The sequence below is a fragment of the Camelina sativa genome, chromosome 13 (genome assembly GCF_030686135.1).
Source record: "Camelina sativa cultivar CO46 ecotype springtype chromosome 13, ASM3068613v1".
NCBI lineage: Eukaryota > Viridiplantae > Streptophyta > Magnoliopsida > Brassicales > Brassicaceae > Camelina > Camelina sativa.
The window spans coordinates 26,344,509-26,365,735 of record NC_141892.1 but is presented as its reverse complement, the minus strand read 5'-3'; the positions used below and the strand labels follow the sequence as shown (position 1 = coordinate 26,365,735).

The 21,227-nt window shown below is 37.0% G+C and overlaps 3 protein-coding genes across 4 annotated transcripts; all 3 read right to left on the bottom strand.

Annotated features, from left to right (window-relative positions):
• Window positions 1-1,411: 1,411 nt before the first annotated feature.
• Window positions 1,412-5,132, bottom strand: LOC104737708 (shaggy-related protein kinase theta). Its single transcript, XM_010457949.3, has 13 exons — window positions 4,678-5,132; window positions 4,098-4,364; window positions 3,916-4,008; window positions 3,700-3,759; window positions 3,331-3,603; window positions 3,131-3,205; window positions 2,987-3,043; window positions 2,762-2,902; window positions 2,593-2,643; window positions 2,415-2,510; window positions 2,248-2,331; window positions 2,057-2,159; window positions 1,412-1,885 (listed from the first exon to the last, which is right to left on the bottom strand). Exons 1-13 carry the CDS (start codon window positions 4,738-4,740, stop codon window positions 1,809-1,811), a joined length of 1,440 nt encoding a protein of 479 aa, XP_010456251.1. The 5' UTR covers window positions 4,741-5,132; the 3' UTR covers window positions 1,412-1,808.
• Window positions 5,133-6,420: 1,288 nt separating this feature from the next.
• On the bottom strand, window positions 6,421-12,269 carry LOC104737707 (homeobox-leucine zipper protein ANTHOCYANINLESS 2). Of its 2 annotated transcripts, XR_015577632.1 has the most exons (10): window positions 11,237-12,269; window positions 10,905-11,149; window positions 10,681-10,798; window positions 9,945-10,562; window positions 9,754-9,855; window positions 9,456-9,662; window positions 8,867-9,323; window positions 8,275-8,449; window positions 7,809-8,170; window positions 6,421-7,226 (listed from the first exon to the last, which is right to left on the bottom strand). XR_015577632.1 is itself a non-coding variant. In XM_010457948.3 (9 exons), the coding sequence occupies exons 1-9, from the start codon at window positions 11,441-11,443 to the stop codon at window positions 6,855-6,857; spliced, it is 2,406 nt and encodes an 801-aa protein (XP_010456250.2). In that variant the 5' UTR covers window positions 11,444-12,129; the 3' UTR covers window positions 6,421-6,854. The 2 variants fall into 2 exon arrangements, 1 of the variants encoding a protein (XP_010456250.2); XM_010457948.3 differs by lacking the exon at window positions 8,867-9,323 and having other exon boundaries at window positions 11,237-12,129.
• Window positions 12,270-15,628: 3,359 nt separating this feature from the next.
• Window positions 15,629-18,621, bottom strand: LOC104738561 (putative pectin methyltransferase QUA3). The gene is made up of 7 exons (XM_087481510.1): window positions 17,862-18,621; window positions 17,508-17,711; window positions 17,217-17,427; window positions 16,861-17,122; window positions 16,394-16,768; window positions 16,140-16,235; window positions 15,629-16,048 (listed from the first exon to the last, which is right to left on the bottom strand). Exons 1-7 carry the CDS (start codon window positions 18,288-18,290, stop codon window positions 15,826-15,828), a joined length of 1,800 nt encoding a protein of 599 aa, XP_087337636.1. The 5' UTR covers window positions 18,291-18,621; the 3' UTR covers window positions 15,629-15,825.
• Between the last annotated feature and the right edge of the window lie 2,606 nt (window positions 18,622-21,227).

The window sequence follows — 21,227 nt, the reverse complement described above, 5'->3', positions numbered from 1 at the left end:
ATAACAAATAAATACAATATAAATTTTAAAATTAAAAATATTGTCCCGTGGTGTACCGTGGGTTAAATCCTAGTAATAAAAACATTTTTGTTTGCTCTAGCCTTTACCTAGGAATATATTAGCTATATATTTATTACAAGACTTGACATGGATCGATGTAGTTTTTATTTTGGTAAGTTTAGCCTATGATAAAAAAGAAAAGGTACTGCTAACCGAGTTTCACTCAAAATCATAGTAGTATAAAAACACAAAAGTTATTTTTTTTTTCTTTCGGAAACCATAATTGAATTATTCGATAGGAAACTTTTTGGTTTAATGATTGGTATTACTGCAGTAAAACTTTTAGAAATTCTGCGATTCGTGTGTCATAGTTTCAAGTTGTTGGATTCTAATATCTCTCTATACGTGCATTGTATACAGACAGATTCGTCCACTGAAATAAATACCATGATTTAGATATTAGTCATCTGTTGGTTTTGATGAGTATCTTTAGGTAATTTTTACTGATCACCAGTCGCTAGGATTTAGTGTTTGGGTTGAGCTGAAGACAGGAACTAGAGTTCCGTTATGATTCTTTTCGCTGGCAGGCAGTGATCAATTGTCCTGAAAACAGGACAGCTACTGCAAAAGGTTAATCTCATAGTCATAGAAGACTTTGCTGGTTACACCATTATCCCTTCCTTCAAAGACTTCTAATTCTATCTTGTGAATCCCAAGATAGGTAACTGCATGCTTATCCACTAGACATCTTATTAACTTGCGTCCACACTGTAATGCAAAAATAATTAGGCAGAACTACTCAATGTGGATACTGCTTGAGAGAATGAGGTTTACGTTGGATGCCTCGTAATAATTCGGTTATTGTATGTAGCTTCTAATACTCAACCAAGCTTCTGTTCTTCACCATATTGAAGTTGCTTGCATAATCAGCTATGGAACTTCCGCGAGGTACTTTCTAGCACTTTTTATCTATATAACATTGGAGAGAATCAATCAACATCCAGTTATGCTCCAACTTCCCTAGTTTTTGCGCATAATCAACATATGTTTTCTGCTCATCAGATTTTTCGTTTGGTAAGTGTGATCCTTCTTGTTGGTGGTAGACAAGGAGAAGTGGGAGCTCGAATGCTGCATTGTAGAATACTTTGGGCAAACAATTTTTTGAAGAAGTTTGAGTCTGTTGTGAGTGAGATCCACGATGGTGGTTACTTACGGTGGTTAATTTCGATGACTACATGAAGTGAGTGGTTTATAAGTTTCATCGAGACGGAAGTGAAAACATTATTAAAAGACAGCTATCGACTTCGACAAAAATCTTAAGTCAAAGTGAAAACAAATCTCCTGCAAAAAGTAAAAAGAAATCAAGTGATAACAAAACATCTGTAGAGTTGTTTTGTCACAGAAAATCCAATTTGGGTATGAACATAAAACTGAATCTTATTAGAAAACAAGCTTGCGATATTACGGCAAGGGAAATGATCTTGATGGATTACAAACATATAATAATGATACACCAAACATATAAGGGGGTCAGATTTGTGAAACAACAAAAAAATGAAAGTGAAGGTGGCCAAAAAAAAAAGAGAGAAAGGAGAGAGCAAACAGAGAGAGAGAGAGAGAAGCCAGTCAGAAGAAGCTCCATGAACCCCCCCAGTTATTTCACATCTCCTAGGGTCCCGGCATGCAGATTTCCAGACATTCCTCCAGCCACAAAGCTTGGAAGCAGAAGTGGTTCAAAATTGATGTACACACTTGCAGTAAATAGATGGAGAGATAGAAAGCTGGATTTGGACACACTATAAATGATCCTAAGAGCTACTTCCCGTTCCCTGGCAATGCGCTGGAATTAGACGCTGTCGCAGCTCTGTTGATGCACCCGCAAGTTCTGAACATTCAAATGCATGGCAACAAAATCAATGAGACCCAATCCATCAAAAAATTATTTTTTTTCTGCTGCAATTTCTACCCTTCACAATATGATTGTGATTCTCAACAAAGCTGGCTAATAGCTACTTCACAATTTTTTGTCTAGAAAAAATATAATTCATGGGCTGACCTTGGGCAGTGAAGTTAAACAATGGAGGCAGAGCTCTTCCATTTGGCAGTGAAAGATTCGGGTCCCGTAAGTCATCAAAGAAGGGGTGTGCACAAGCTTCCAACTAACCAAAAGGAAAAAGGGTTTTGAACTTAGAAAATTCTAAATCAGCCTTATATAGTTTTGTGGTGTCTAATAGGATTTAGTCTTACAGCAGTGCACCGAAGGTTTGGCGAATACTGGAGGAGTCTTGAGACGAGGTCTACTGCTTCAGGTGGCATTCGCTTGTGGAAAATCTGAAGAGGAGTTATGTGCTACATTAGATTTCATTTGAACATGCACATGCACCAAAGCGGCACCTGCGGTTATTTTCACAAACCTTGTGCCACGGATGAGCTTTGATTTGAGGAAACTTGAACTCTGTGTAATTGGGATTCATACACCGTATTTCTTCTCTTGTAGGCGTCCCAAGAATCTGGTAGATGTACACTTGAGTAAGATAGTACACATGAAATAGAGAAAAGAGATGAAAGAAAACGAGGGATGATCATAAGTACCTTAATTATCTCCACCAGCTGATCAATGCCACTTTCCCCGGGAAACAGTGGCTACAGGTAGAATACCAACAGTTCAAATCAGATTAAATGTGATTTTGAAGTTAGGATGCAACTAATAAATTAAAAACCAGTTCACCATAATCTAAACTTTAAAATATACAAGTCTCACTTGGCCTAGTAAAAGTTCTGCCATAACACAACCGCCGGACCACATGTCAATGGCATTGGTATACTCTGTCGCCCCAAATATAAGTTCTGGGGCCCTGTAGTACCGGGAGCATATATAGGATATGTTCGGTTCACCTGGCACCTAAAGACACACAATAGTATTAGCAATCATTGTTGAAAAGACAACCCATCAACCAGAACACTTCAAAAAATAAAATGAACATACCAACATCTTCGCGCTTCCAAAATCGCAAATTTTTAGTTGATGAGTTTGGGGATTGACCTATGAAAGCCACATCATAAGAGAATCAATGTAATATTCATATATACGGCTTAACAACCTTTTAAGCAGAAAGAATTTACACTATACCAGTAGATTTTGTGGCTTGATGTCACGGTGACACACCCCAACTACGCGATGTAAGTAGTTCAGCGCACGGCAAATCTGATATGTAATAGAAAGGACAAAATCAACATAAGCAAAATTATAAATTTCAATGTATCTGAAGCTTTATGCTTGCTATACACAGATTACTAGGAACGATTAAGTGGAGAGCTTAAAGAACTCACCTGATAAGTGTAGAGCTGAACAAAGATAATTGGCATATGCTGATTTATTTTGGTATAGTGCTTTGATGCTCTGTAGACAGTTTCAGGAACATACTCAAGGACAAGGTTGAGATACAGCTCATCCTTGTCAGTTGTTGAAAAGAAAGAATGCCTCAGTCGCACAACGTTGGGATGGTCTTGCAAGCGCATTATCTGAAGTTCTCTGTTCTTGTATCTTTTATCCTGCAGAACCTTCTTAATTGCAACTTGTTCACCCGTTTCCAAACACTTGGCCTAAACCCAAAAATTCAGACAGGAAGTCAAAAATTCCGGACACGACAAAAAAGTTAAGGATTAGTTTTGTTCCTGCTATAAAAGATATCCAACTACCTGGAACACTACTCCGAATGAGCCGGTTCCAACCACTCGCTGGGCCATGTATGAGATTGTCTGTAATAACAAGTAATAAAGGGTAAAAAAAAGTAAAGATACACCCAACTAACTGTGAAGAGGAGAAGAGAAGTGAATAGAGAAAGCATCTTTTCATAGAAGAAATGATTAATAGCTTTTCACAAACACAAAATGGCAAATCAGCAAAAAAAAAACCTGCTTAGGCTTTCCATCTCTACCCCCAACAGTCGTTGTAATAACTTGTCCCGTTTCAGTCCCACTGCCGTTTACAATAGTTGTCTCCATCTCCTGCAAGCCCCCAATGGGAGATGTGAGCAAAATGATGGCTAATAGAGAGGTAGGGGATGATATTGAAAAAAACTGGCAAAGCAACTCACCTTGTCGTCGCGGTAGGCATTTCGGTCATCTCGAATCCTCATATCGGTCATAACTTCAGGGAGCTGATGATGATGATGATGATCATCGACGGGTTTATCTGAGAGAGGATGGCCATTTGAGGTTCCAGCAACACTTTCTAGTGGGAAAATGTCAGGTTTGATATCAGAAGAAGAAGAAGAACTAGTTTGGTCAACCTGCATTGGATCAGCACACAAGTTGTCGTTCTCTTGATCAAGCTTGGCTCTCTTCATCCCATAGTCCCCACCCTTCAAACAAAATAAATAAAAAAAAAACACCAAATCTCTCAGTCAGGTCAACAACATATCATCAAAATCAAGAACACAATACTCATCGACAAATCAAATGAAACATAAGCATTACTTAAGCGAAATCTAAAACTAAGATCTAAAAAAAAAAACTCATTTTGACTTGGAACATACACCAATCCATAACATATGGATGAAAAATTGAAGAAATAAAATTTCATAAAATCAAATCAGAAACGTAAATCTCTAATCTGATCTTCACAAATTAATTTTAAGAAAAAATAATAAGGAAATGCAAAAAAAGAAGACATACAGGATCGGAAGAAATCGAGGTACGACCGGAAGCAATGCTCTTGAGACGACGCATCACGTTCATCTTCGCTTTCAACCACCAACCAAAACCAGGACGAACAACTCAGAAAACCCTAAATCTCCCAAAAAAATCTTCACCACAGCTTCATGTGGAGAGAGAGAAAGAAAGAGAGAGAGAGAGAGAGAGAGAGAGAGAGAGAGAGAGAGAGAGAAAAAGCAAAAAAAGCAAAAAGGAATAAAACAGATTCAGATATTCAAATTCGCACAACTCCTCCGAGCAAACAAAAATCTCTCAAGGGAAGGGGGAAGAATCTGTTCGTCGAGCTTCTTCGATTTCTTCTTCCTCTCTCTATTGCCGACCCAACCAGGTGGAATCTTTGCTCTCTTCTTTCTCTCTCTCTCTCTCTCTCTCTCTCTCTCTCGTGGCCAAAGCCAATCATGCCAGCCTCGTTCTCCTCTATCTCTGTGTACTTTTCTTTTTTTTTTGGTCAAACCTTGAATCCTCACCGTTGATTCATCGCAGCAACTCATCCGACGGGTCAGGATGAATCCGCCTGATTTCGACTACCTGTGTTTACCAAAACACCCCTGTATGGTTGTGTTAATTACGGATCCGGGAATAAGCAAAGGGGAAGGGGATGGATGAATGATGATGGCATTGGCCTGTGTTGTTTGAATGATTGCATCTAAAGGGCACGCGGAATATGCGGGAGAGACTTGGATTGTTTGACCTTCCTTTGACCACTTCCCCCCCCCCCTCTCTCTCTCTCTTTCCTGCACTGCACTGAGTTAAATTATACTACTACTATTTCTTTACTGCTTTTAGACAGACTACTAATCTACTATATTAATCATAATCATCTTTTCAAAACTTTATCTATTAACTCAACTCTATATACTACACATTATTATCCTGTTTTATGAGCCATTGTAATCGGATAAACTCTATAGAGGGGGTTAAACATTTCCCTTTTTATTAATAAATCATAAGCTAACAACCATTCTAAATTGGAAAAAAGTAATACAACAGTTATAGGTTGGTAGTTTGCTACTTTGTATCTGAAATATTATAGTTTGGGAAAGTGTTTGCATCTAATGCAATGAGGAAGTGTTTTAGTTTGTTTGCATCTCGAATTTATTAAATAGAAAAATACCGTGATAGCTTGAGGTTTGAGCCAATCGAGTCTTACGGGCTTTTTAATTTATCAGACAACTTAAGCCCCATTGGCCAACAAAATAAGTAGTGGGTCCTAGAGATTATCATAGGCCCAGAATTCGAAATCACTACCTATAAGGAGCCAGGTCTTAAAGATGTTGATAGGCTTTTAAATAAAGCCCATATCTGTTGAGCTGTCGACGCTGTTATATATATATATACACTCTCGACCGTCGATTCGAATTTGACTTGTTTACGTTGTTTTTTGCCCGTCTGTGTCTTTTTGCTGCACTTAAAAACAAGAAAACGAATTACTAGAGAAAGAAAAGAAAAGGAACAAAAAAAAAAAAACACAACGGAGAAAACGACGCCGTAACGTCTGGCTCCTCGAACAACCAGACTGTCATGGTATGACGTGGCGCAACGAAAATGGCGGAATACGTAAGCCCACCATATCATCATGCAAAGGAAGGAGCCAAGGGATTGCATTAAATGAATTATGTAATATTGCCTGCAAATTACATTTAATGCTCCACGAGACAGCTTTTTCTTGTTATTGTTTTTTTTTTTAACTTGAAACGAAACAGATCCATCCAAAGTCCAACCACACATAATATATGTAAAAAATGTAACAACATCCCACGGTTCGCGTTTTTGTAACCACAACACACCCCGCGCGTGTGGCTCACTCCCCGCTCCATGAGTTTTTTACATTTATAACCAAATAATAATACCCCAAACAGACAAGAAAAAGAAAAGAAAAAGAAAAGGATATAAGGGGGGTTTCCAACCCCAGTCAATACCCGAACCACCAACTCCTCCACCGTGATCCGACCGGAAACCTTTCATGTCCTGGTCCCATCACGGTGACATAAGGAGTTGGATTTCGCCACTTGCGCGGTTCGTTCTTGACTCGACACCCCCTCCCAAAGTACATGACCTTAAGTTAAAAATTCACAACTCAGTTTAAAAAAAAAAAGAGAAACACACGCGCTTCTAAACTCCGGAACTCACTCTCAGGCTTAGCTTTCGCACTGTAAAGCGGCTCGAATCTTCTGAACGGTGCATGATATTAAGTTGTTAACCGTTTCCACCGACTCAACTGTGAGTTTTGCGGTAGGGAGATTGTTAACAAGTATTTGAAAGGCCACCGTCAAGAGTGACCCACCACCAACGGGTCGTTGTTCACTGTCACCGGAGGAGCCACCATCCATGCCTCCGTCAGGCAGAACAGCAAACCCGGACGGAAGGAGAGCCACGTAGGACGAATCTCCACCGTTCATGACCACATGCATGGCCGGGATGTCAACAGGCGCGTAGACTACAAGCGCTCCAGATGCGTCAATGCATGTCTCCTGAAGTATCAGCATACTACTCTGATTCGCGTTCATTGCCTGTAGTAGAGTCAAAAAGATAGCAAAATAACCAAAATAACCCTTAGCTCGATGTATCTATTTACGAGAAATTGCCACACTGACCAAACAGTGTAACGCTTCAGGATGAACAGAGAAACAAGTCAAAATAGCTTTCCAGATAACAAACAAAGAAAAAAGTAGGAAGTGGTGAAAAGTCAAAAAATACAGAACCAAAGTAAAGGTCGAAACTGTCCTATTAATATTGACTTTCTAAACCCTTCCAAAAGCTGTGACACTTTTGTTTTCTACTCCTGTATAATATTAAACAAATAAAAAATTGTTGTGTCATCTTTTGATACCACCCAAATTCCTATATTGTCCTTTCCCAATCCACTCTTTTGTCCGTCATACCACCATCAACCCCAGGGACAAAAACGTCACAATCACCTAATCCATATTCCCCACAAACTACCGAACCAAATGACACACACACACATGACACACCTAATCAGCTTTACCGGCAACCATATTCCATGCACCGATGTTACTACAATGAGATCCAGTACTAACCGGCTAAAATAGCAATGTTAAACCGGTATTGAAAAGAAAAAAAAAACTTACGTTGGAGCGGAGGAGAGAGACGCCTTGATCTTGACCTTTGGCAATGTGGGCCATCTCCTGCATGGGACCACCGTTGGAAAGAATATCCCATTCGCATCTCATCCGTTCGTTCCTCACGAAATCAAACAGACGCTGTGGCGAAGCCGGAAGCCACACAGACGTGGCTGCGCTCAAAACAATCCCCGGAGGCTCCCCTGGATCGTCCACACTCTTACGGGTCATTACTCGAACGTCCGGGTCTACATTTCCGACAGTGAGCTTGCTCCAGTTGTGGACCGACGGCGCAGAGATACCCGAGCAGAAGTTGAAAGTCATACGTTGAGCTAACTTCAGCATGCTTTTCCGACCACCAGGCGTTATAGCTGGTTTTTTCCAATATATATAATAAGGTTAAATGTTTTGTAACTATAGAGAGATTAATTATTGATGTATAAGCATAATGAGAAGAAGTGTGTAAGAAACGGACATGTGTTGTCTTGAGCTGTCACGGAGGAAGACATGAGGACGGCGAGACACTCGCATTGTCTCTGAAGTGTAGCGAGCCATCTTTGCGAGCCAAAACCAAGGCCTGACCGTAGCAATGGCCTGTACAGCTGGTGGATTTGGTTCTCGTCGTATTCTGCATGCTCCACCCACGTGACCTACACAATCCGGAAACCAAAATCCTCATTAAGCGCTAATACCAACAACCAAACCGGTCTACTTCTAAGTGTAAGTACTTTTGCACTGGAGATCGATAACATGTTAATTTTTAATGGAAAATAGTACACGATAAAATTCAAGATAATAAGACAACTGAAATAAATATTTATACTATACTATATCTGTTGATGATAGAGACGGGATATACGAGGCCGCATGGAAGAACGGAATAGAAACATGAAAAATTGATTTATTAAAACGATGATTAAGAAGCTTTTTTCAATACATGCATATGAAATTAATGTGTTCTTTCCAAAATGCGCACAAATAATATTGGACAGATGCTTCATGGAATAGGGAGCAAAATTACTAATTAAATACTAAAAGAAATGAGATTTTCGAATTTAGAGACAGACCCAGTTGTCGAAAACTTGAAATCTAATCCAGAGAATCCGACAGAGAGAGAAGCATCCGGATCCATAAAATTTCAGCAATCTCGGAAGGTTCGGGGAACAAATTTCGAGGAAGAAAAAAGCCTATTCAAATTATTTTTATTTTCCTATTCTGACATAAAATCATATTAAATTGTATTTTTCTTATATAAAAAATAACGTCTGAGGGGGAGAGAAATTAAAAAAAATTAGAAGAAAAAGGATTCCAAACAAGGAAATCACAAAATTAAGACTAGAGAGAATAAACTCTGGAATAACAAATTTGGAGAGGTAAGATTAGAAAAAGGGAAAAAATAAAACGAGAGTGACAGTGAAGTGGGTGCAGCGAGTAATGGCTAAAAAACAAGACTCATTGATGCTTGAGCTTCTTCGTCTAGTGATCACCCAATTAAAAACCTGGAGATCCTAATTTTCTTCATTTCTATCGAATTATTCAAAAACCAATTTAATAAGCATATTTAGAAAAGAAAAAAAGATTCCAATATGTTTCTGATCATTAGATAATAATAAATATTATGTAACGCTTTTAGTGTAAAAAAAAAAAAGAGTTTACCTTAGCGTATCCATTGGACATATCCTGCACTACACAGCCTGATGGTAATCGCCGGATCACTGGAGAGCCACCGGAGTTTTCCCGGATGGGTTCAATTGATACATCCACCACCGCCCACACGCCCTCGGCGTGCTGTTTGCAGAACCGGAGAAAATTAACATTGCGAACCGGTACCAACGGAGACAAAACTTGTAGCTCCGCATTCATCTGCACGTACGTATCAACCGGTTTAGTATAACCAAAAACCAGATATTAAACCGGAATGTGATTGATATTTAAGAAGATATTATTAGTTTACCAGTTGAAGTGCACCGTTTATTGTTCCGGCCATCCCACCGGAGATACTGTCGGTGGTTGTGGCTCTTGCGACGTTACACGGAAACATCTCCGTCCACCGGTTCTAGTTAAACAGATTATATATATAATAACTAAAAATAAATGTAGGAAATATATAAAAAAAAATGGAGCTATAATAAATTGAAGACTTACGGAGTCCATTAAAGTCTCGACGAGAGCTAAGCTATTGATGATGACCATACCGGAGGTACGAGAAGCTTCAGTAGCTAAACCGGTTGGTTTAGTGGAAGAAAACGTTCTCATGTACTCGTCTTGGTTAAGCTCATCTCTCTCACCGTCTAAGCTTTTGACCCATAACGGTTCTTCACTATGAGCGAGCTTCACTAACTCATCCATGGCGTTTAAAGCCAGCTCCAGCAAAACTGACTTCTGATCAATCCCGTTGATCCCCGTCTGCTGCTGCTGCTGTTGCGGCGGAGGCAAGCAAGCGCCACCGCCGAAATCAGGAGGGAAAGCGAAGTTTCCTCCGTTGTTGGTGCCGACGGCGAGTTCGAGGGAGGAGTTGTAGTGATGGTGGTGGTGGCCGAGGAATTTACCGGTGAGGTTACAGACGCGATCTAGCTCGTCTTTCAAACGAGCGTTTTCGATACGGAGATGGTGTTCTTCGAGAGAGACATCACCGAGCATGGCAGGTCCACCGCAATTGGTGCAGATTGGGTTCCTCATTGCTTCACGAATCGACATGTTCTCAGCTCTTAGCTTATCGTTCTCTTGTCTCAACAATGCGTTCTCATGCCTCTCTAATTGTGTCTGCGCCCAAACGATTTGATTATAACCAAATATTATTTTCATTACAACATCCAAAATAAAAAGCTTCATTTTTCTTGGATTTTTAATTTGGTGATATAATTATATTTAAAGCACATACTTTCATCTGAGTGCGACGATTCTGGAACCAGAACTTGACTTGTCTTGTCTCTAAGCAAAGTCTCTTACTTAGTTCCAGTCGTTGCTTCTCGTCTGGGTGTGGACACTCTTTGAACATACTGAATGATAAAAAAAAAAAAAAAATTAAACTCAGATCGAACGAAAGAGATAGAATAATAATAAGAGGGATCGGAGAGAGAGGGAGAGGGGATGGGATTATATTACGATTCGAGTTCTTGGATTTGTTGAGGAGTGTGTCGGTGATAACGTTTCTTCCTAGGAGGCTTATCAGCGGCGTCTTGATCTTCACCGGAGATACCTTCGATGTTGTCACTACCAGATCTGCTCTCATGTTCCTCTTCGCGGCTCCTTCTATTAACACTCCCATCGAAATTATCGCCTCCTCCTCCGACGTTATTGTTCCTCATCGACGCTTCTCCACGGTTGTTTGTCCCTCTCTCCGGTTGCTCCTGTCCGAACACAAACCAAAATAATAATTAGGTTTTTTTTCTCTATTTAAAATAAATATATTTGAAGTAGAGTAGACGGCGTCGTACGAGGGCTAGAGAGAGGCCAGGGGAAGCGTAAACAGATTTGGTTAGAGGAGGAGAGAAGAGGCTAGCCGCAGCCGCCGCTTGAGCCATAGCACCACCGGGTAAAACGTTAGTAGCGGCTGTGTGGTTGCCATAACTTAAACCGGAGAGGAGTCTTGCTCCGGTTGAGCCACCACCGGGTGTATTATCAAAGAGACTACCGAAGTTCATCAAAAACTCACACAGAGATGAGATTCTAATGAAAAAAAAAAAAAACACCTATAAAGGAGAATTAAGGGAAGTAAAAGATTGAGACTTTTTTTCACGAAACAAGTAAGAGATGGATCGAGAGAACTGAATAAACCAAAAAAATGATGATGATGATTAGAAGAAGAAGAAGAAGAAACCCAGAAAAAATAAAAATTTACTGAAATGGAGGAGAGAGAAAGAGAACGAAAGCGGAAATTGTAATCAACTTCTCTCTCATGTGCTCTTCGTTCTCAGTCTCTCTCTCTCTTTTCTCTTCAGATTAAATGGTTTCTTCTCTTATTTTTTTTAGTGTTTCTCTCTCTCTCTTATTGTCTTTCAGAGAGTGATGTGTTGTGGGGAAGAAGAAGAAAAAGAAGAAGATGGGGTAAAACCCTAGTTTTGAGGTAACTGAGAGGGTGGAAGAAGAGTCTCTCTCTCTTCTATATTCACACTTGCATGTCTGATTTTGACTCTCTTTTTTTTCTTTCTCTTCTTTTTTATATTTTAATATATACTAGTTTTTAAAAACAATGAGAGGGACGGTCATGCCTTTTTATATTATTTTTTTTAGATTTTGTTTTCTTCTTTTATTATCTTTCCTTTTCATTTTTTTTTTATTAATGCATTTTGACAATTTTTTAGTTTTTTTAATAGAAGTGTTTTCATCTATTTTTAATAAAGTGAATCTAATTTAAAAAAAAAAATCTGATTCAAATCCAAAAAGACCTATAACTGACCTGACTTTTCTTTTTTTAAGTATTAGATTTTGTTTTCTTCTTTTATATCTTTCCATTTCATTTTTTTGTTTAATGCATTTTGACAGTTTTTAGTTTTCTTTTATAAGTTTTCATAAAGTGAGTCTAATTAAAAATCTCTGATTCAAATCCAAAAAGACCTATAACTGACCTGACTTTTCTTTTTTAACTGACCTGACTTTTTTTTTATATTGTCTTTTATTTATTATTATATACTAAAATCAAAGCTAAATCTGAACCAACTAATGACATTTGTTTATTTTAAAATCTTTCTAATTTAATACTAATAGATTTTTTTTTTATCAAAAGGTAGTGAAACTTAGACCCAAAACTGTACTAAAAGTTAAATCTACAAGATATGGTTTCAAGTCCATTTTAAGTATCACCACTTTTATTAAATAATACTTAATATATTGTAGATAATAAAGTCACCTTTGTAAGTATTATCCCTTTTTAAACAGAAAACTTTTTAAAATAGAATCAAGCCAACCCATATATTGGACCCATTAACCCTTATTTTCTCTGTAGGTTAATTAATTAATTCTATAAAAATGAAACTATATATGAAAACAATTTATATAAACAGGATTAAATGAAAGAGGAAAAAACGGAAGTAATATTAAATTAAATTAAAAAAAAAAGTGAGAGAAAAAACGTTAAAGAGGATGAGAGAGATGTGGTGTGGACTCTTGGAAACCTTACGAATGCACGAGAGACTCTCTCTTCTTCACCAAAAGAAGAACAAGTCGGTTGACTTTTTCTCTCTTTTCGTAACGTTTTTTTTGTCTATCCCACGCGCCTTTTTCTGCTACTCGCCCCCCCCACACAACCTTTTTTACCTTATTAATTTCATAAATCCATCATCATATATGCATTTTTTTCAATTATTGACATGCACTTTTTAATTTATACTTTTGGTATATAAATAGACTATAGAATCTTTTATTAAGTTGTGAAAGAAGAATCTACAAATTTTAAGTTGACGACATGAAGAAGCGAGCTTCTCTGTCAACCGAAGGACATTCCATAATTAGTCGTTCTAAGCTCCATTATTGAGCAAAATTGTATGCCCTAAATAGGGTGAGATGATTTGGTAAATTTAATAAGTACAATTATTAGATTGATAATGGAGAAAACTTAGCACTGATTAATTGTTACTTACCTGCCTTGTAGACTGCACACATACTACTAGCTTTTATGGAATAGCGGTCATCCGAATATGTTTGTGTTTGCCATAGTTTATTTAATTAGGGATTATGTTTTGTGTGACGAAAGATACGCATTTAATTTACGTATTTGTATTTTATACCAACTACAAAAAGAACATTGAATACTGCGAAGTTTATGATTCTTCAAAAAAAAAATATATATATATATATATATGTAAGTCGGTACTGGGTACTCGGTACACTTGGTTGTTTTGTGACTGCTGCCTAATGGTGTCCGTCTTAAGACAACAACACTCATGACTATGTTGTTCTTCTGAAGAGTTTTCCATGTTCAACATGACTAGTTATAAGATTTGTTTTGAGGGTAAAAAGAGAGATCGGTTTAATTAAACAATCTAGAATGCGGGTATGATGATTGAGAAAAACTACTCTCAGACTAGAGGCTTTGCTAGGAAATGAACACAGAAAACTAGTGTTGATTAACTCAACTCTAGACAAAAGACCGAAGCTATGGATGTGACCTTTAGGTAGTCTGCATGCAAGAAATCAATGCCACGGGAGGTGAACCCTATATTTGTAACTCCCAGAGTTGTTCGTTAGCAGACAAAGTAATGAACCGTTTACACATGAAGTTTGTTCGGAAAAAGGGCCGGATAATCCGAATTCTTTTTCGTGAATAGCTCCTCCGTTATAGGCTTATAGCAGTGTTCACATGTGACTTCTAACTGACATGCCACCGAAACTTCATCCCAACAACATCAAATGTAGATACGTATAGTGATAAATTCATAGCGGATCCATCTTCATTTAGAATATCAAGCAAATCGCTCAACTACTGTTTTATGTATATATAAAAAAAATCATGTTGGTTTAAACATACAAAATTAGCTGAGTATTAGTGTTTGTAAAGCCAGAATTAATTGAACCGTATATATAGACCATCGCACTAAAACGAAGAAGGGAAGTAGTGGATCATATTGGTTTGGTTCGGTTGAAAGCACATGGGAGTGTCGGTTCCACAGAATAACCGATCATCAAGCACCCAACACAATTTTACACTCGACTTTTCCTATTATCTCATTTTAGCTAGACTTTCTTCTTCCATGTTTTCAGTCACAATTACACAAAATAAATTTTAAAAAGTCATTTGGCTTCTCTTATTGGTGCGAAAAGAAATGAAGTAATTTGGTTTGGTGAATAAAGGTTTGAAAGCAAAGAGGAATCATATTCATTCCACTCTTGGCCTGTTTGATGGTGTAAAGAACAACGTCATTTTCATTGTTGGGTTTAATTTGGTAACTTACTATAAACCATTCAACTTCGACTAGCAGAAGAACTGGATCAAAATTCTACCATAGCTCAGAGTAGAATCCGACTCCAGTACACTAGAGATTACAAAAACATTCTTATGAAAAAAAAAAACCATTTTTGCCAGAGCCATACAAAAAAAAGAAAAAAGGGAGATTCAAACTTTTATGTGAATGTTAACATCAAAATGACCAGACTACAAGACCATATTCATGTGCATATTTCAACCTCATAATAAAATTTGAAAACGATAACCAGAGAATGAATTATATACATAGCACTTCAAGATATTTGCGAATTTACCATATATAACATTATTGAACATAGAAAACAAATCAAAGACCATTAGAAACATAGCAAAGACTGTGGACTTTTCTAACATGACAATACCATCAAGAGTCACATCTAAATTGAATCCTCTAGTGTCGATGATGTTACGTTCAAACAGATTATAAACGATCAGACTGTCTTGGACGCTATATAGCATAGGATCAATTATTGAGACAACAAATATGGTTCAAAAGAGGACGACGACCAAACCTTTGTTGCATTAATGTCCTCAACTTCTTCTTCTTTTTCCAAACCAATTGGAGCCTTCTTTCTCTCTCACGATTTTTACCAAATTGTGTCTCCCCACCTGAAGTCAGGTACTGAAATAGAGAAGTCTACTATTGTGTCCATTTCTCATCCAAAATCAATCAAACCACAACATTTTTTTTTTTTTTTTTTTTACTAAAGCATTGAATCATAGGAATTGTCAGTAACAACAGTAAGTTGGGGTTTTCAGTACATAAATACGTATCCAGGACGTGCAACCTAATACATTGTCTCCAGTACAAAAACTATACGCAGAGTCACATGCATACTTTACTCATGTAGGTCACAAGTTGCTTCTAAAAGGTAGACCCCGCACATAACTCACTGACACAACCACGTGTGACCAAGAATTAACATTATCAGGACAGTATACGATTGTAATACATATAGAGGCAATGTCACGAACACAAAAATGTCTATCATCTGGTTGGTGTCTTAGAGACAGACAGATGGAGGCTGGAGAGAAAGTGACAGTACCTACATGCCTGAGAAGAGCTTCTTCTTCTCCTCTTTTGTTTTTTTTTTTTGCGTGTCTTCAGTGGGAGTTTGATGGCAATTTCCAGAGAGATTTGGTTGCAATAAGGATCTTCTCTCTTCCATGGGATTCGGGTTCTTTCTCGTGTATTGAAGAAGACCATCTTACAGCATGAGCCATTCGTGCCACTTTGTCTAGCACTTCAGGAGAGTCTCGGATCACAACCTTCCCTTCTGGACGCAATATTCTGTCCATCTCTACCATTAAATCTACTAGACTACACCTGTATGCATATTAGAGAACTCAGTTTAGGCAAACCGGATAAGCCAGGGACCGTGTTAGCAAACGAGAAAGGTTTTACGTTAGTTATGTACCTCGATTTGCTTGAGTCTTGCCGTTTTATTAGTGATTCAATTCCTGACACGTGGATGAAATCATACGTACGAGGATACGTTGAAAAGGGTTCACACCTGCAAGAACCAAATAATAGGGTTTTAACTCTTAAGAATTGTGATGTAAGATAGTTCAATCCTAGATGCTGGCAAAGGGCTAAGAACAGAACAAGAGAGATAGTTATATATCAAAGTCTTTACTTTGATCAAATATATAAACAACAAAGGTGACTAACCAATCATGGTAAACACCGATGAGACCTCTGTCATATATCACGTCAAGAGTTAATGGCTTCCGAGCTGGAATGACATTCATAACCCAAACAGGTTCAGATGCAAGGGCTGCGGCAAAGCCTCCGAAGAATGCATTCATGTCCATGACATTGCGAACAGCTGGAGATTTTATCTCCAAGTTCAGAGAATCCTTGTAATAAGCAACTCGTCTTGCCCACCGCCTTGCATCTGCTTCAAACACATCCAACCCGTTTTTCATAGCAATTGCCCTAGAAGGAACTTTAGTAAGCCTTTCCGGCCACTTGGAAATAGTTCCCAAAGCAAATTCTCCTTTAACGGACGATGGCCTGGTAACACACTTCTTCAATTTATAATACCTGAAATTAAGGAGAAAAAAACAATGACTTCAATACTATTACATAATTTTATAACAGGTCATCCACAAAATCACACGACAATAAAATCTCACCATGCATCACTTGGTGGGACAGACTCATCACACAACTCGAGCCCAAACTCATTCTGGCTGGGGAGACATGAATCTCCAACAGGCTTCTTCCAGATGACAGTGTTTCCATCGACCGCAATTAGCTCATAGCACAAAGCTCTAGCTACCGCCTGAAGATCAGCCCATTCTTTGTCCTGTTTAGGCCATTGTACAGGTGGGCCAGAGATTACAAGATATCCCCCAGGGCGCAGTAACCTATCTACTTCGATGAAGTAAGTTGCATCTACAGACGAATCACCAAGCAAGATAAGAATAATTGCTGCTACAAACGGCAACACATACGAGATAAGAAGAGTTGCACAACCCAAGGGACTCACTGTAAGCGGTAAAAGGAATCAAGCATCTGGAACAATGCATCAGGTCAAAGGAGTATGCAGGAAAGGGGAGTCTACGAGTGCCAAGCATGGCAACAAATGCAGGAACTCCTCTTTCCAAGGCGAATTGAATTTGTGATTTGTGTGAATCTCTTGGAGCAAATGAGAGGGCTAGAATGCCTTGAGAAAGTAGAGTGCCTCCGAAACTTGCTACCTGCAATTGTATTGAAACAATGTTACACAGCAAAACATGTATAGTTTAAAAAAAAAAAGACTTGTAATGATGATTCTTACCCCGCATCCCATGTCAAGGGCAGTTCGAAGAGTTCCACCATTAAGCGGAATATACTGAGCAAGTTTCTCAATGTATTGGCCAGCTCCGCCAGGAAACATGGTGCCACCGCCTGGGAAAGTGAAGTATTCCCCTTCCCTTTTCATCCATCCTTGGTGACCTTTCCGGTCAGCAATTTTATTATATGGCATGTTTGCATGCCAGATCTACAAAAAGTTTTCAAACAACCACCATTAACTCAGTTAAGCCTAACACCATGAGACCACCAAAGAAATCGAACTCTATACAATCTCAGTAGCAAGCAATTCCAAGAACAGAGCCAATAACTATAATTCGAATCTAAGTTCAATGATCACCTTGTGAAGGCTCTCAGGCCAAGGAACAGGGATTTTATAACCAGAAGGCGGAGGAATCAAGCAGAGAGGAGTCTCCTCAGGCAAGGGACAATGTCTCTCCCTATAAAAATTCATCTCTCGACTAAGCTGACTATTCCTCCTGGGATCCTCACAAGGCATGTGAGCGACAGCTTCCGCCGGACAATACTCGATCGGCTGCAAATGCTGACCAGCTTCTACCAAAGCCACCAATCTCTGCCGTTGCCTCGGATCTGACGCCGTCGATAGAAGCAGCGTCTGCCTGCCAGACGCCGCCATGGAATCGCCGAGAGGAGTGAACAAAAGGACGAAGAAGAGAAGCACGATACCGAAGAAAGCAGCGGTTACGATGTCGAGGAGACGCCATTGACGAGGGTTACGCTTCGACGCAGGTAGACTCAGGTGCCCCATGGCTTCTCCACTCGAAAACCAGATCAGATGCAAATCTTAAGGGTTTTTATATTATAAGATTAGATTTTTTTTTGGAGATCTGAAGAAATTGTCGGCGATTATTAAAATATATTTCTACTACTAATCCTTTGTGATTTGAGAGAGTCAGTCAGATCAAATCCCATATTTGTGTATCTCTCAGTGCTTTAGTAGCGGTCTAGTGTGTGGCGGAAGCACGGTGGTGGATACGGCACTGATGGGCTCTTTCGATACATAAATTTATTTAAGGAATATTTTAATGGAATGTTTTTTTTTTCATCGTTGCTTATGGAGTAGTTTTTTTTTGTTATTTGGGCCTAAAAATATAATTTGAGCCTAACTATATTGGGAAAGTCCATGCAGATTTATTAGTGGACCGTCCTTTCACGGTCCAAAACAGTAGTGACGATAACATGCATTATATATTCAGATTAATTAAGATTTGAAACCATATAGACGCATAATAGGATTGAATTTGAACGATTCTGCTAATTTTTTTTAAAAAAATGAAGATGGACTAGCTTTTAAAAATTAGTTTTCTAGTCATAGTCAATCAAGCCGGTCAAATATTTTTGTTTTAATTTTGGTGATTATTAAACTATTTTTAATATCAGTAAATATGAGCTCGAATTTGTTACTTTTGTCATATACTGTACGTATGTTGCTTGGTTACTTGTGACAAACCAACATATTATCTAGCTCATATTTACTGATGAAAATAGGTTTGAAAACATAAATAACTTACTGATTATTAAACCTATACAATGGATTAAACCTATTTTCACAAGCAAACGAAATCCATTATACCTGATCCTATTCTCAGCTCATATTTACTGATTATTAATTAAACCTATTTTCATGGATTTCGTTTTCTTAATTCGTGAAAATAGTTTTTTTTTCTTTATTTCTTTTTGTTTACACATGGAAAGAAGAACTTATTCAAATTTCCTAATAACATCAAGAATTTAGTTTACGCGTCTCTCTCATTTAATTTTGTTATCATATTAGGATAACCGTTGGCTATAGAAGCTGAAAATATCTTCAACTTTTTTGGAAATTGATTTCCAAATTTCTTAAAGATCAATGTATCTAACACATTCCGTTGTGTAAAAGGTTTGTAATAAATTTCATGGTAGCCATTCACACGTGCTACGTGTTATAGGAGCGTTGAGAGTCGGATAAACAAAATTTAGTACTAGTAATCACTAAAATTGAAATTGATTTAGATTTCCATTTTCAGCATATCTCTTTACTAGTAGAAATCCACTGTTGTCAATAGTCGTAAGCGTGTTTAGGTGATAAGACTAATAAATTTTAAAGTGACTAAGTTTTGTATTAAATGTTTATTCACATCCTAGAGTCATTAAACCAATTTATGACGATAACAAAACAATATCCAATCTATAGATTTTTTATTTTTAATTTGATACAAGAATCTAAATTATTGCTTAGAAACTAGTATTATATCTTTCAAAGCAGTGCCAACTTTACAAAAAAAAAAACGAATACCATTGTCATATTACCCCTATATGGTGTAACCGTAAATGTGTCAATGTAATAGAAATTATATGAAAACTACAAAAATACTCAACATTAGAATATATCCCGTGTTTTAAGCACATGTCAACTTTAAAAAAAAAAATTATCATATAATAATAAAAATTATTGTTTTTTTTTTTAATTATCTTGTTTGAGATAATATTTATTTATAATTGTTATGTAAATCTATTAGTCTATTTGAATACTAATTATTTTAGAATATTATAGTATTTTATTTTTGACATATTATTACAGTTTTATATTGTTTGTTTGTTGTATTTGCATCATTATTTTGTGAAATATAAAATAGTAATTTTAATATTATAATTGTGAGCAAATAAAAATTATTAATTTATCATCTATATAAATTTAGTTTTACCAACCCGCCAATGTGGAAATTGAAACATACATTTTCATACATTGAGTAATATATACATTCGTTTTTAAAAATTCAAATCACAACATATGTAGAAAAAAATATGTATTTTATTAATTATAAGTATTATATGTAAATTCCAAACAATTCATAAATAAAATAAAATAAAGATGATAGGAGAATCATAATTTGAAATCTTAACAAAATCTTCGAATATAGTTATTAAAAATAATTGTATTGTATACTTTGATATAAAATCTTAGTTTTTAAAATTCTGATTGGTTTATATATATATTTTTAAAAATAATTAGTAATTTCGTCCATAATTTATTAGAGAGAGAAATTTTTTTTTTAGATGTTTTTAGATTTTTAATATTTGATGTGTGAGTGTTTTTATTTTTAATTAATTATATTTATTTAAATTAGTTAATTAAGCTTAATTATTTTTTTCTAATGGCAATTGAATGTAATTTTTTACACATTTTAAGGTTAGTTTCATATTTGTACTTCTCAATTAATATAGTAGGATTTTTAAAAGTTAATAAAATAGTCCAAATATTTAATCCTGACTCCAAATTATAAACTGAAATCACAAAAGTGAAACAAAAATTATAAAGCCTTTTAACAAGACAAAAAAAGAGTTAAACAATTATAAGGTTTAAAGCTTAATTAACCCTTATTATCTTCTTCATTGAAAGAGTTAAATCAGTTTTTAATGCAAAAATACCAAAGATATTCTTCCCAATATACAATGAATTTAAGAGATCCATTAAGGGAAAATTAGCATTTTCGATAAAAAATAAAAATATACAATATAAACTTAGATGGGATGGGAAAAATGACGATTTTTGGGGCGATATGGCAGTTTTTTTACGATTTTTTCCTTTCTAGTCATCTTCGAGGGAAGATTCTAACAGTTTTTGCAGCCGGAGTGGAGTGGTTTCCTTCTCTCTACGATCGGGCGGTTATTCCCTGTAAAATCGTGACAGTTAACCACGATTTAG